The sequence below is a fragment of the Mustela nivalis genome, assembly GCF_964662115.1.
Source record: "Mustela nivalis genome assembly, chromosome: 16".
NCBI lineage: Eukaryota > Metazoa > Chordata > Mammalia > Carnivora > Mustelidae > Mustela > Mustela nivalis.
In genome coordinates, this window is record NC_139035.1 from 16,094,642 (window position 1) to 16,110,958 (window position 16,317).

The 16,317-nt window shown below is 45.4% G+C and overlaps 1 protein-coding gene across 3 annotated transcripts in view; it reads right to left on the reverse strand.

The window, feature by feature from the left end:
* Positions 1 to 13,965: 13,965 nt before the first annotated feature.
* Positions 13,966 to 16,317, reverse strand: part of ACBD6 (acyl-CoA binding domain containing 6) — a 209,131-nt gene continuing 206,779 nt past the window's right edge. For all 3 annotated transcript variants that reach the window (XR_014303661.1, XM_082701758.1, XM_082701760.1), the window contains one exon: positions 13,966 to 14,269. Coding sequence is in view for 2 of the 3 variants with exons in the window: in XM_082701758.1 (XP_082557884.1) it covers positions 14,115 to 14,269 (155 nt within the window). In the remaining variant the exon portion in view is untranslated. The remainder of the gene's footprint in view (positions 14,270 to 16,317) is intronic.

Consider the following 16,317-nt stretch of genomic DNA (forward strand, 5'->3'; position numbering starts at 1 on the left):
GTCTACCAAGAACTAGTAACGTGTTTTTGGCCCATCTTGGTGGAGATGATCACTAGGGAGCAGCCCTAAGATCGCCTGAAGGGTTCCAGGTGGTTCTCGGGCTGCATTTCTCTGGGCTGCTGCCGCAAGTCTTCCTTCACACCCCTCACATCTGTCCGTCAGGGAGTTCTGCAGCGCACAGCACGGGGTAGGAGCTAGGTAGCAGTCCGGTCCCCTTGGGAAGCGGTGGGCGGCTTCTTCTGGCCTCCATCTTTTTAAACAAGAGAGTAGGAAAAGGTAAGCAGGCATTGCCTTGCTTTCACATGAAGTGACGGGCCAGGAGCGTAAGGATGCTGGCCCCTTCTGTGAGTGCTTCGTCCCACTTTGAGGTCCCCGGGATTCAGGCACGTGGTGGCAGGCTAAAGGAAGGCCTAAAACACCACTTTGGCTGCTGCATCTGCTACAGGCGCCTTCCCACGACTAAAATGAGGTCAGTCAGGCTTTGAAATGCGTAGTCGGTGAATTCCTGGGATCAGCCTTCTGGCCACCTTGGCTCTCATCAGTTGGGATCGTCCCCTTACTTTCTGGTGTGTTGCAACTGCTGTGACTTTTGCCTGGAGAATCTGCAAGCCTAGACTTCTTCAGGCTCCCGATGTAGGGGTGGGGCCGGGTCACACCGAGCCAGGTTGCTCCTGGCGATTCCACAGTAGTGGGAACGCGGAGAGCGGGAGCGGGGACACGCACGGAAGACGGTTAGCCGTGTGAAGGGAAGGAAGACACCGCTGTCCCTTGGAGGACAGCTTCTTCCAGCCAGTGTCTGCAGGCTGCTCACGGGACGCAGGACAGAGACGGTGTTGGGCTGTGGACCAGCGACCCACTGTCCCACCCTCGCCAGCGTCTCGGCCTGACTGGCCCAGGGACTCCCAGGACTTCAGAGCCACTTCCCGTGTTGGGCGCGTACAGCGCAGGGAGGGCGCGCTCTCTGGAGAGACAGGCGCCCTCTGTGTGTGTTGCTGGTTTTTTAAGATCAACTTCAGTTGATCTGTTTTGGGTTTTGTAAGTGACTTCCTCGTGCTCATTCCCGATTCGGTGGCGGGAGAAGGGTTCCTGGTTCCCGCCAGGAACATAACGTCTCCTGCACTCAGACGGCAGCACCGTCGAAGGCAGTAGCAGCCTCTTGGGTTTGCGGGGGGGGGGGGGTCGGCTGGCTTGAAGAGCCCTTTTGAGAGCACCGGCCAGAAAGCCGGGGAGACTGCATGAAGTTCCCTACAGCCCCCTCCCTGGAAAGCGGCAGCATTGGTGCCTCACTTAGAAGTACAGCCCCCAGAGGCCTCCGATTTGAGGTGTGTCTCCTCACACAGGAGGCTGGCACGTGCCTGGGCCAGGGCCCCACGGAGCCACCGCAAGCCAAGACGATTCCTTGGCTCCTCCATGGCTTATCGCCTTGACATTCTCTTAAAGGAACTCACCTAGCGCTCACTGTGCTCATAGGCTAATACCCTAGTAACCCTCTATTACCGAGGGTAAGTGCTACATGGGAGCAGTTTCCTCCTTGCTAAAACGATATGGATGAATTTTTCAAATGAAACGAGAACTTCTACAGGCATTTACAATATTTGGATCTGTTTTTGGCTCCAAGAGGGCAATGAGCTAGCGACCGTTATCTGGCTGGTAGACCTTAGGGTAGGTGGCTTCGGAATCCTGGAGCCAATTAAAGTCAGAAAGAAAAACAAACTCCCCACCTCTCCAGTTTCCAGGGATAACTGGTATGAGCAAAAACGGGGCCCAAGTGGCTATGGAAGAATCTACATTTGCGGAGATGTTTAAGAAAAGCGTAGAGGAAACCCCAAATCCAAGGGCTAAGCCGGCCCTCTGGGTAAATCACGTTGCTGGGGAGCCTGGCTCCTTTCAGGGACTTGCTGGGCAAACTCAAGGCCAACTCCGCTCCATCTTCGTCCTTTCTCTTTCCTGCCCCAGCTGGTAGTCAGGACTGTAATGTAGAATGAAAATCAGCGACCGTACTGATCACGTTTCTCCTGCGAACCAGTAAACACCAGGGAAAGAGATCAAGACCCAAGACAAGCATTTTGGAGTGTCTTTAAAAGTTGGTCTTTTATTTCTGTTTTTTTTTTTTTTTGGTTGGTTTTTTTGAGCGTGAAACATGAAAACTAGTAAGATCACTGGGGCCATTAGATCTTCATACTGAAGCTCACGTTGCAGAAAGTGTAGCTAGAACAAAGGACATTAACGTCTCTGAAGCTCAAGCTGGTTATTTTGAGATAACTGCCTCCTTGCAGGACGGGCGGTAAGGCCTCAGCCGAGCAGAAGTGCCCACTGACGGTGCACGTCTGGCCCCCCAGGCTCCTGCGTGACCCCTCCCACGCACCCCGACTGACATCTCTGTTATATCCGCGGAAATAATGACCACACCTCCTCAGCCAGCAGCAGCTGGAAGGCCTGAGGAGGCTCATTTTTAAACACTGCACTTTAAAAATTGGAAACCGTGACATGAAGAAAAATTCAATTAAGCGGAAATGAGTTTTGTTTTATTGGCTGCTGCTGACGGGCTCTGGGCATGCTGAAAGCTAAATAAAAAAGCACATCACTGGCTCTCTCTTTCTTGGATTGGTCAGTTGGCCCTTTTTGCAGTAGTTGCTCTAACTGCTCTAACACGGTGACCGGAGCCAAAAAAAGAGAGCGTGGCAAAGCCATCCCATCCACACACTGCTTGGTAGGACCCCACGGAAAGCACAGTTTCATGCTGCTAGCCTGGTGAGGAGGCAGCTGCAGGTCTGGGAGGTGTGCCAAGCATTCCTTTCCCTAGGGAGGCAGAGCACAGGTGGACAGGGGAGGACACCCCCGCTCTCGTCTGCGGCCCACCTAGAGACCAGAATCATGTGTATGTCCCCACTCGAGGACTGTGTGCAGCCAAACGTGTGGGTTCAGGGCTGCAGGGACCCAGAAGCTGCTCTGAACTTGCATTCAGACCTCAAAGCCCCAGATCCCCTAAGCTCTGGATTGTGGCCCTCACCCTTGGCAGTGTAAATTTTGTACAGTTAAGAAGAAATGAAGTCTCATTTCCTGGGGAAAAAAAAAAAAAAAAAAAAGAACAAAAAAAGGACCCACCCATCCTTATTTATTGCCATGTGACTTTGGAACACAGAAGCTGGTGCGTTTGTTTGTATACGCCTCCTGTGTGTTGGCATGAGATGTGTATGGTAAAACTATGTCAAATAAATATGGACATTCTTTAGAAGCGGATGTGTCTTGCTTTTCATTTTGGTTCTCTGGATGTTTTTTCTCTTGATATAATTAGGACAAAAAGCCAAGCTGACATGGGGTCCTTTCACCACTGGAAAGAGACCCAAAATACAACTCTGAATGCCAGAACGACTAACAGCCATGAATACCAGACGTGCCCAGTAAGGGTTCGATTAGAGGAAGTGCTCTGGCTTTGCTGACAGCAATTTTCTGGATTCCAATTCTCTGCTTCTAAACTTAGGGAATGGGCAGAGAAAACCCATTGGCCACATAATGTTAGTTAATGTTTGTCCTGGTGCATTTTTTAAAAAGTCGTTCCCACTTCAACATTTTCTCCCCAGGGAAAGAATGTGCAAACATCTGCGGTTGGGTGAGAGGTGGGCAGAAGGATAGAAACACTCATCAGAGTCATCCGGGCTCCTCGATGCGCTCTTCTAGAAGAATCTTCCGGTTTCTCCTCTGCCAGAGGCTTTATTAGTGTGCAGGACCTGAAGGTTGGCTGGAATGGAAAAAGCAACACAGCTTCTTTCATAAAAAAGAAAAAGAAAGAAAAAAAATGGAAGTCCTCCTATTTCTTTAGAGCTGGGTTTCCATCTAGGAAGAACTAGTGCTTTTCCCATTAGTGATGAGTTTTATTTGAAGAGAAGATCCCAAACAGGTGCACTGCCCACATGGCGGCTACTAGACACACGTGGCTGTTTACACTTCAACTGGTTACTACTCAGTAAAACCGCAAGTTCCGCTCCTCACGCCTGCTCTGTTTCGAGTGCTCCGCAGCTACGTGTGGCGAGTCGCTACCGTTACTCGGACACACAGACACAGAACACGTCAGTCCCCGCAGAGGGTTGTACGGACGGTGCTGCTGGGGTGTGCTGAGGCTGGGCAGACCAAACGCATTCGTCATGTTAGCCCCTGGCTCTCCTGGAGCGCATGGTGACGTATCTGGAGACTCCTTAGACAGTGGTAGTGCCGGCTTCTCTGTCATCCTATTGTGTGAGCAGCACTGCCCACAAGAACAACTTGCCTGGGTACAAGGGAAGGGGGGCAGGGCTCTGGACTCCCGAGTCCTCAGTCCCATTCTGCTGCCACCTCGTCCCGACTCTACGTAGCTCCTGGGTGCGTGCTGTGCCCTACGGTCTGTAGTCTGTGCCGTCACACAGGAACGACACCGCAGCGACATCCAGCGAGATTCTTGGGGGGCTTGAAAGTCTTTTAGTGAAGACCCAAATCTCTGCTATCAGGAGAGGGAATTAGGGTAAATACTTCGTAAGGCCGAGAAAGGCGGCCAGGGTGGGTGACGATGAGAGTGTCACGTGGCAGTGGGGGTGCTGGCGGGGGACCGGGAGGTGCTGGACGCGGGGACTGTTTCCTTCACTCGCCCAGTCCCTTGCGTGGTTGCGAGGGAGAGTCACGAAGCGGCTACGAAGGGCTCTGCTGCTCCTCAATTTAATTACTCGTCCGAGTATCCCTGGGGCACTACTGAACTTTGCCTTCGGGACGCTGGCAATCCTTCTGAGTATATCAGGCTGACAGTCACTAGACCGTTTCCACTTTGTACTCTACACACACAGCTGCCGGGACAATGCCAGTCTAGTAACTTTTGGAATTATGAAATGTGTTCTCAGCTCACAAAGGAAGCAGAGGGGATCTGACTTTTTTTTTTTTTTTTTTTTTTTTTGGTGGTCACTAGAAACCAGCCCCTGAGCAGCGTGATTTTCTGACAGTGGCTTTTCAAAAAGACGGCTGGTTAAAGAAGAATATAGGAAAGAAGTCACTGGCCAGAATAAAATAAGACACAAACCCAGGATGAATGAAGGCTCAACACTCAGTATTTTCACAGCTTTTCTCTCTTTCTCCTTGGGCGTAGGATTCAACTCAGCCAAAACAGAACAGGCTAATAAGAGACCAAAGGCTAATCACTGTGTTGTAAACTTAACTGATTGCCAAACTAGAAGAAAACCACGAGAGGTGGTCCTTCACGTGTCTGGATGTGTTTCCTTAGATTTGATATTTGAGGCATCGTTTCAAAATCGTCCTTTACAGTCTAAAAGGAAAATTGTTGCATTCCCTAGAAGAATGACACTTCAGTTTTATCATTTGGCACCTCCTGGTGCTTTCTTCCTAACGGCCTCTGCCCGCTGCGCAGGGGGCTGTGAGCGAAGGGCTTGCGCGGGCTGCTTGCTCGGCTGTGTGCACGGTTGCTGCCTTGGGGAAGTAGGCAGTGGCCACTGCTGCTGCAGAAAAAAACCCCAGTGTTTCTAAAAGGGGCCAAGTCAGTAGGAAAAGGAACTCTTTTAAAAATTATATTTCTGAAAGGAGTAATAAAAATAAGCCACCCAAAATGTTGAATAAAAATCTAGACGATCCACTCCTGCCCTAGGACAGGGGGTTAACATCTTTTTAGAGACGGTGGGTGGGGCTTTTGCATGGAACACATGTGCCTGGATGACTTCTGCATTCATTTTCTTCTCTCATTTTTGTCCAATGGGATTTCAGGATCTTCCTTTAGAACCCTTTCCTTTGGCGATCTTTCCTTTGGCCATCTCCCTCATTGAGCGCAACAGTGGACTCTGGTATGCTGTTAACTGGTATGTTGTTCGGAGAGTAAATGAATAAGGCACAGGACACCCCTGAAGGATACACGTTCCTCCTTTCCTGCAGGGCTGTGGTGGGGGGGACTCCCCGGAGAAAAAGGTGCCCACGAGCCTTGTTGGTTCTTCAGGCTGCTCAGCACCCACTGAACTGGCTGGGATTTTCAAGACTGATACGCAGGCTGGGCTGTCTCCAGAGCCGGGAAAGTTCTGTTTTTGTTTTTAGGGTTTGTCTTTCTCTCACTTCCCTGCCAACCCTAGACCAGGATCTACGGTTTGTTGGGAGGGGTTTGGGGATTTTGGAAAGGCTGGGAATTACTTCCTGAAAGATAAAATACAGACCCAAAAAAGTGGTCTTGGCACACACTTAGAACTGGAAATATGCAGTTTTTTTTTTTTTTAAAGGTCATTAAAATGGTAAATAGGTTTCAACAGATGGCTTCCACATAGCAATGGAAAACCCAGGCAAGGACTTCAGGGTTAAATCTCATATTTTAGTCACCTGGGACCAGCTTATTATTCCAGAAAACCAAACATCTATAAAGTTGACAGCTAAAGTGGACCCCTTGAAGGCTGGCTGCTGGCCTGCCAGCTCAGGGGCGGCTGCTGCAGATAGCGACCTAGGGAATTGAAAGTCACTTTTTCGACACCTGTCGACGGCGTGGCTTAGACTCACCCAGGCTAGAGGGCTGTGATAACCAGGAACCTATATTACTGATGCGCCAGGACTTTTATACTCAGTATGTGTGCTGGCTTTAGTATTTTTTTAGACTCATTTTAACATTTAATGCTTCTCAATTAAAGTGATTTCCTGGAGTGGATGCCAAGCTCCGTTTAGAACGCGCATTAACCACTTTCTGTATCGGTAGTTAAAGGCACTGAGGGATTTAAACAGCAATCCACAAGTCTGCTCAGTTAAGGTTTGGCGGAATAAAGCAGATTATAAACAATAATATATGTCTTTCTCTTCTTTTTTTGGAAGGGTTCCAAACTCACAAGCGGAGCTAAAGTGCCATAAACATATCCAGGACTGAGCTCCGCGCTCTACAAATGAGCTCCGTGAAAGCCACGGGCAGGGGTGCTGCCACTCTGTCCTGTGTGTGCGCCTATGCGCGTACTTTAAGAGAGCTTTTTATTACACAAAGTGTCCATCAACCGAACTCACTTTCTAAATATGAAAATGGAAGCCGGGATTGCTACACAAGTGAGGGGAAAAATAAATCCTGGCTGCGGGGCGGAGGATGACATTGTTGTCGCTGCCTCGGGCAGCCCCGTGGGACGCAGTGCTCCAGTCCCAGTGCTCTCACAGAGCCCCGGAGGAAGCCACTGCAGGCCCGAGTTCCAGGCTCCACAGGGCATATCCCCACCCACACAGAGGGCACTGAGTTCCACCACGAGGCAAATGAACGGGTGAGGGGCAGCTCCTGGGATGTTTCCCATCTGGTTTTCAACCTCACAGCTCTATCGCAAACTCATGTTCTTTCCTTCTAAGGCCATGTAGGAAGAATATCAGAAAGGAAGTTTCTGTCTTGAGTATAAACTAGCACGTACCTTATAAATAGCCCGATCTAGTTTTGGGGGCCTGGAGGGCCCTATTGCTGGAGGAAGGGACACACCTTTGGAAGTGACTTCAGTACGTGAATCCCCAAGGAAGAGACAGTAAAAAATGTTAAGATAATGACATTTATAATTGTGCCAAGAAAAGTGATATAACAAAACACAGGAAAGAAAGTTTTGAAGAATTTATATATAAAAGTAAAAATAGTAAGAAATAAAGAGCCACAAATTCCCAATTACTACCGGTGAACAGACCGTTATGTTCTGCTTCCAGGGAGGAGCACGACAATATTTCAAGGGTAAGGGAATGAAGATGAGCTTAGCTAGCTTTTCCCGTTCAGTCCTCTAGTGTACAGCCTACTAATGCGTATTGGAAAAACTGGTCACACTTGGTGCATAAGCAACATCAGGTGATGAGAACAAGGAAGCTGATTACTATTATCAGCCCGATAACCACTGTGCTTTGATCCAAAATCTCCCCGATGAAGGAGCTGCGAAAGGATACTAAAATAACTGAAAATGCTTATGGTTAAGCTCCAATAAGGATCGTAATTTTCAAGTCACGTGATTACAACAGACTGCACTGAATGCTTTTTATGTCATAAGGACAAACTCCGATGTGTAGCTACAAGATTCACGAAGAGGCTGCATTGTTAATGTACCTGTGAGTATGGCTGTTTGTTTCCACAGTGGTTTATCCTGATAACGTGGTGCAGGGAAAACTTTTTGGCCTGGTATCGCAGAGTTTGGACAATTACCCTGATTCTGGGGGGAAAAAAAAATCACGTAGATTGAAGTGCTTTACCTATAAAAAGATGAACATTCTTACTATTTCTACTTATAGAACCTCAGATGATTTCCCTAACAGTTCTGAGTTTCAGTTCCCTCATTTGCAAAACAGAGAAAATGCCAATTATTTCTACTTTTACAATTATCCTGAGGTTAAGATGCTTGTGCAGAATCTTGTACAAAAGTTGTAATTACTGTTCTGTCCTAGAAGTTAAGAAGTATTGATTGTAAGACACAGTTTACGTATCCCTAACCAAAAAATTGTGCCTTAGAAAGGATCAAATACAGTGTGCTAACAACTATTAAAGCATTTCATCGAAAAATACCTTAGGATTTGGGATGTGAGATTCACTCACAAATATTTAAACTCAGTATGTTTATTGCTAAATTGTGGCTGGTGGATTACATACCTATTCTGTGATAAATATTTATTTATGAAGGGGGTTTTGGGGATACTTGAAGCTTGATGAAAACTTTCATGTTTCAATGTTAAATGTTAAATAAACATTGGAAAGTCTTCACGTTCAGCTGAAGCAGGTATTAGCCTGGGCACTAACCCCTTCTGCCACCCAAGCTCAGCTCTCCTGTCACCATGTTCCTTGCTCATTAATCCCCAGAGACGCTGCACTGTACATGGAGTAATAACCCGCAGCCAAGCAGTTAGCTAAGCAGGAAGCTAAGAAGTACCTACTTCATAGAAAGGTTCATTTGATTATAGCAACCTTATAGCTGGAAAATGCTGAAACATTAAAAAAAAAAGATACAATAGGTACAATTCTAGGTATTATATTTTGGTTGTTATCGTTCTACCTCATAAGCCTAAGAGAAAACAAGATATGGCCAATTGGCTGACTCCTTCTATCTTTATTTGAGCCATAGTTACAGGAGGTTTAAAAGATTTAGTTTTCCTGGGGTGCCTGGGTGGCTCAGTCATTAAGCGTCTGCCTTGGGCTCAGACGCCCAGGCCTGGGATTCAGCCCCGCACTGGGCTCCCTGCTCAACAAGGAGCCTGCTTCTCCCTCCCCCAGTTCTTCTGCTTGTATTCCCTTTCTCGCTGTGTCTCTATCAAATAAATAAATAAAAATCTTTTAAAAAAGCTTAGTTTTTCCTAAGTAATTTATGAATTTCTATGAGACTTTTCAAGATACCTCACGCAATATCTTGAGATAACTTCAGGTAATTCTAAATATCCATGATAACTGGAAAAGGGAATGACAGTGGCCTAGAACAGTGTCTGTCGTTCAGCGGTCTCTCAAAAAAAAAAAAAAAAAAAAAATCTATGGATTGAATGGAGGAAGAGCTTTCAAACATTACACGAGTTTTGTGGTCTAATAGACAGTAGACTTGGTCCTAAGTGTGGCTCTACTGCTCTTCTGTGATCTTGGGCAATTTAAGTAACCTGCTTGTATCTTCAATTCACCCTTATTTAAACAGCCTAAATAAACACCTGTGCTACCTACCTGACAGGATTACTAGGGAGGGATGACAGATTAAATAACATCCGCGAAGCCTCTGAAACTCAAAAACACTGATTGCATGTGAAAAGACATCACTAGACACACAGAATTGAACACGTGTGGGCTCATTTCTGTCCTGCAGCAAAATCAGAGGTCAAAGAGGTCAGAGTCCAGCTTTTTGGCCACTGTCTCTTTAAAATCACGTGGTGATCAGTGATAAAACTGCTGGATACCAAAGACTTGGTCAGTGGCTCAAAAACAAAAACAAAAACAAAAAAACCCAAAAAACAAAAACAAAAAACAACAATCAAAAAAAAAGCTTTTCTTCTCATTCTTTCAGATAGGCATGGTTGGTAGGAGCACTTAGAACTATGAAAACAGGGTCAATCAACAAAAGATTTCTCATTCTTGAGATACTGTAGCAAGTAGTCGGGAAAAAGGGCTCTCAGGGGGATCCACAGACCCACGGGGAGTCCACAGACGGGCTTCAGATCTGTCAACGTTTCAAAATTCCACACACAACACTATATTGTAGGGAACAGGTTCATAGTTTTTCAAAGTGTTCTGGAACTCCCCAAGAGTGAAAAACACTGATTTTGTAGACTCAAGCAAGCGTTCTGAAAGATACCAATGATTCAAGTGTTTTTGTTTCCTCTTTAAGGATTATTTACATGATTCTCTTTTTATTCCTCATTTTTCACTAGCGTGTACCAAACCTACTGTGAAACGGGGGCCTGGGTGGCTCAGTCTTTAAGCGTCTGCCTTTGGCTTGGGTCATGATCCCAGGGTCCCGGGACGGAGTCCTGCTTGGGGCTCCTTGCTCAGCAGGGAGCCTGCTTCTCCCTCCGGCCTGTTCTGCCTGCGGCTCACCCTGCTTGTGCTCTCTCTCTGACAAATAAATAAATAAAATCTTAAAAACAAACAAACAAACTACCGTGAAAGCAATCAGGCCTCTTACATTAGTTGGTGGAGACCAAAGTGAATGACGGTCATGAATAAAAAATAAAGAGTCGCTAGTGTTGTCCTGATCACAGTATCTTTGGAAAAGAAGAAAAAAAGCAACAAATTTCCTTTTGCAGTTTTTAGGGACATAGGAAAATGGGACTAGGTTAAGTTTTTATGAGTAGACATGCATCTACAGAGGTGGCCTGAAAATAGGAAGAATTATCTTCTTGAGGACTGAGAGTGAGGTAAGAGTAGAAAGGCAATCTATAAACAGTCTAGAAAATTCCAGTGCAAAGTAGCAAAACGTAACCACTCCTAACTCAGACAAATGTCTTTAGTTATCCCACTGCTTTACAACCTCTCCTCCAGCTGAACTAGTTTCCAGCTTGAGAACACAGTGGAGACTCAATTCTTAAAATACCATGGATGATAAAAATAACAAATCAAAGAGTTTCAACAATGGGTGAAGTAAACCGAGTTCCAATCCCTGTAAATTTTAGGGAAAAATAAGCAACAATTATTTTGAAATACCTGCTATGTCATGACCAGAAACGAACCTCCAGGAAAAGGTTTTCTATGATATTTTAAATTACTAATGGGCTTGAACATTACTAATCTGTCTAGGAAAAAAAAAGTTATGCGTAGCAGAACCAAAGTTATGCTAAATTAAATTATGTCCTGCTTTTATCCTGCTGAACGGTATGAAGAGATGGGTTGCCATGTTATCTGGGAGGTTGGCTGCTTTCTGCTCCGGTAAATTTGTGTTCTTTGCTTGGTGGGAATAATTGCAGCTTTTGCCAATGGAACACATGATCTGGCTGACGTGTGATGCACTACATAGTAACCCAATAATTTAAGGGGAATGAAAACAAACCAAGATCCAGGTTTCTGACATTTCTGCATGAAATCTTCCCCTCAAGCCACAGGGAGATGAACCACACATTGTCACGACAGGGAGGCTTTCGAAAATTCCAGTACCAGTGACAAAAGAATAGAGAATTGGGCAAACGATTTTAGAATGCACCTGAAAATGTAAAGCTGATGACTGATTTTAGTGACAGCTTTGAATGTAAATTTGAAATCCTCAAAATAAAATTAATAAAAAAACAAGCTATATTCTTTGCGTAAAAACATTCTGCATCGTTTCTGATGTGCCGAAACAGGTTACAAAAAACTTGTCTCAGAAATTTTAGGGTCGGGGCGCCTGGGTGGCTCGGTTAGGTGAGTGTCTGACTCTTGATTTGGATTCAGGTCATGATCTCAGGGTCACGGGATCAAGCCCGGAGTTGGGCTCTGCACTCAGCGGGGGGTCTGCTTGAGATTCTTTCTCCCTCTGTCCCTCCCTCTGCCCCTGCCCTTCTGCACTCTTTCGTTCTCTTTCTACAATAAATAAGATTTTTTTTTAAAAGATTTTATTTATTATTTGACAGACAGAGACACAGCAAGAGAGGGAACACAAGCAGGGAGAATGGGAGAGGGAGAAGCAGGCTTCCAGCCGGGCAGGGAGCCTGATTTGGGGCTTCATCCCAGGACCCTGGAGTCATGACATGAGCCAAAGGCACAGACACTTAACGAATGAGCCACCCAGGCGCCCCTAAAATAATCTTTAAAAAAAAATTAAGGTCGGGCGCCTGGGTGGCTCAGTGGGTTAAAGCCTCTGCCTTCGGCTCGGGTCATGATCCCGGGGTTCTGGGATCGAGCCCCGCATTGGGCTCTCTGCTCAGCGGAGAGCCTGCTTCCCTCTCTCTCTCTCTGCCTACTTGTGATCTCTGTCAAATAAATAAATAAAATCTTAAAAAAAAAAATTAAGGTCAAGTTACAAAAGAGAAATGAGAAAAGAAGCTCCTTGATAGCTTCCTGCTTAGATAACTACTCTGTAAGTCTGAAATGACTTTTTGATTTGTTAATATCCTAAAAATGCACAAAGCACTATTCATGAAAGCTGTATGCAACATCTTGGTCACTTTTACTGTAACTAATGAATAGTGTTTGTTAAAACACAACTAATGAGGAACATGAGAGTTTTGCTTCATAGCAGGTTGCAATGTGGCTGAGATTATGGGAAAAGAACAGATAGATAATGAATAGAAAGTTCTACCAGAATCACAGTAATGTTTCAGTATGTACTAACGTGCACATCACTTCCACAGATAATTAAGAAACCATTTAAAGAATGAATAGTCTTGGTGAATGGTTTTGGTTTACATCTCGGAAAATAAGAACTCACCTTAGAAAAATCACAAAATAAGCAGCATTCATGTGCCTCATTTCTGCTCTGAAGGGGCTTGTTCCAGGACAGTTTAGGTGGAGCTATGAGGACTGTGTCCACTGTCCAGGGCTCCACTAAGCAGGTTTATGACTTCTCTTAATATTGACACATTGGAAAAATTATCTTTAAACAGTCCTCTTTGCATCTGAAATCATCTTACTTCATTTCTCTTCCTGTGACAACTATCTACTTTCCTTATGCAACGAGAGATGTCAAGGAATTTCCCAGATGGGGTTCTTGAGGGTTAAAGGGGAAAACCCAGAGAGGGAGCCAGTGTCAACAGCGGCATATTTTGTTTATTCTTTAAAGAAACACTGTGGTGTACTTGTCTGTATTTTTAATTTAAATAAATAAATAAATAAATAAATAAATAAATAAAAGCTCTCCTGATATCCAGAAATAACTACAATCACAGCTAAGCATTAGGGCATTATGGGCTGTTTCACATTTCAAACAGGCCTCACAGTTTGGGTCTGAGCCCATTTCCGGAGGCTACTGCTGAAGGCCCTGGGGGGTGGAGGGGGGACATTAGAGCCAATTAAAAGGGTGCTAGGGAAACCCCTCCCCATTTGATGAAGGTGAGTTTAAGCAACCTTGACCTAAACAGTGAAGTCTCTGGAATCTGTGCTTTGATCCTGAAGTGAGGGTGCTCAATCTTATTCTAAAATGCCCAAGATTTTGAGGTTTTCAGTAAATCTGGTTAACCTTCTGATTTCTAGACCCCTTTTAGGTCAAAATTCTACCCTTTTTTGCTTGCTTTTTCTTAACACTCCTTTCTTCTCTATCTTCTCAATTCCATCTGCCAAAAAGAGGTGACAGTTACCTCTTCAGAGCAGCGTGAAAATGCCACAGAAGCATTTGCTCTCTACCATACTGGGATTTCATGCAACTTTCCCTAATTGTCAGTGTAGCACTGTCGGTCATATTTTGCTTCTGCAGGTTTTTAAAAAGAGCAGCCATGTTTAATATTGTGAAATACGACGTGTCTCCTCCTTGCCCCCCCCCGCAGCAGTGATAAATTTCAGCGCACGCTCGGCAGAATTGGATTGTGTTATGCACAGCACACATGTTCATCACCCAAACTGTACTCGCTGGGATGGATGCAAGGAGAAGGAACTGCTGAGACTTCAAAATCCTAGTTCCTCAGAACTGGTTTTATTAGCCAATGTATACCAAAGATGGTGGTAAAAGAAGTATTATTTTTTGCCGTTTTCTTTCATCACTGAAGCTCTCTGATGTTACAGACTGTGGTTTTCCAGTCTTTGATTAAGCCTTGCCAGTCGTGTGCTGCTGCAACACCAGAGATACAGCTTTGCAACCTGTCACCTCTTCTGGCAGACAGCCGTCCTGGTCTCGGAGGGTGGGGTCGGCGCCGGACTGGAGCAGCAGCTCCACAATGTCCAAAAACTCACAGGCAGCAGCTGACAGGAAAATCGACAAACAGGAAAACAAGGTTACCGTGAGACAAAGAGAAACGACCGTACTCCAGCAGGAAAGGCAAGTGCAGAGCAGGGAGAGATCCTGAACAATGAGAAATGTTAACAGGGGCTGGAGGGTGACCGGGCCATGGGGGCACCTGGGTGGCTCAGTGGGTTAAGGCCTCTGCCTTCGGCTCGGGTCATGGTCCCTGGGTCCTGGGATCGAGCCCTGCATCGGGATCTCTGCTCGGCGGGGAGCCTGCTTCCTCCTCTCTCTCTGCCTACTTGTGATCTCTGTCAGATAAATAAATACAATAAAAAAAAAAAATAGAACTGGGCCATGAAAGTGCATTTTCAAGTGTTAGGAAAATCGAGTCTATCTTTTTTCATTGCCCAGAAGCAAACAAACACATTTTCAGAACTGTGAGGTTTTTAGAGTATCTTAAGAATGAGAAGAGGGAAAGAACAAAAACAGCGCTAATGTATGACTTTGATCAGAATAATGTTAGGTTTATAGGCTAGGTCAAAAGGCTAAAAATGTTGTAAATGTAAAAGGAAAGGTTTCGTTTTATCTTTGAAGAGGGGCTTAAATGGGTAATTAACTAACCTTTAAAATTTGCAAATGAAAAAAAATATCTGGCCTAGTCATCAGACCATCCCTCTACAGAACTTTCATTTATTTAAAAAAAAAACACAAATGACTCCAATCACACAAGGCACAGGAAGGGGACACAGACCTACAGATGTGGAGATTCACTATGAAGATGGCACGTGTCCAGGAAGGACACACAGAGCAAAGGGCTAGAATGGACAGCCACCTATGCTTTCGCACATACACAGAAACCTGATTTATGACAATGCTGGCACCGCGGATCAGCAGGAGACAAAGATGCATTCATTATGCACTGACACAACTGGGCTAAAGGCAAAAACAGGCATTTTATCCAGGATGAAACAGAAATGGCAATAAACATATGAAAAGATGAATAACCACATTAGTAGTCAAGGAAATTAAAATTAAAACTCGGAGATACCACTTCATACCCAGCAGAGAGGTGGAAATTAAGAACAGACAACAAGAAGCTACAGAAGAGGGCTGCGGCAGGGAAGCTCCCCTCCACATGGCCCGAGTGCACGCTGGTGTGGTCACTAGGGACAACAGTTTGTGTGCTGAACCTAACACACGTGGGCCCTGCACTCAGCCATCCCTCTCCTACTTACATACTCTAGAGAAACTTGTACGCGTGCTCTCTAGGTGATGTTTGCAAGAATGTGTGTAGCAGCGCTATTCGTAATAGACCCCAAAGGTCAACAACCCAAATGCCCATTAAGAATAACATGGGAGGGGCGCCTGGGTGGCTCAGTGGGTTCAAGCCTTTGCCTTTGGCTCAAGTCGTGATCCTGGGGTCCTGGGATCGAGCCCCGCATTGGGCTCTCTGCTCGGCGGGAAGCCTGCTTCTCCCTCTCTCTGCCTGTCTCTGTGCCTACTTGTGATCTCTGCCTGTCAAATAAATGGATAAAATCTTAAAATAAAAACAAAAAAGAATAACATGGGAAGGGGCACCTGGGTGGCTCAGTGGGTTAAAGCCTCTGCCTTTGGCTCAGGTGGTGATCCCGGGGTCCGGGGATCGAGCCCCATATCTGACTCCCTGCTCATAGGGAAGCCTGCTTCTCCCTCACCCACTCCTGCTGCTTCTGTTCCCTTTCTCGCTGTGTCTCTGTCCAATAAATAAATAAAATCTTAAAAAAAAGAATAATATGTGAAAATAAAACACTGTTTACTTCTTCAATAAAATACTATACAACACTGAAAACTAATGAACAATAGTTTTACTGATGAGAGTGCCTCCAGAACATAACGTTGAAGGAAAGAGGCGAGTCAGAAAAATACATGCAGTGTGGTTCCACTTAAACAAAAATTAAAAAACAGACCAAACTAAACACCATTGTTCAGAAAGCCAAATATGCAGTGAAACTACAAAGGAAATCATTAACATAAACTTTGGGATAGAGTTAATCTTGGGGAGGGGACGGAGAGAAGGTCATGTGAC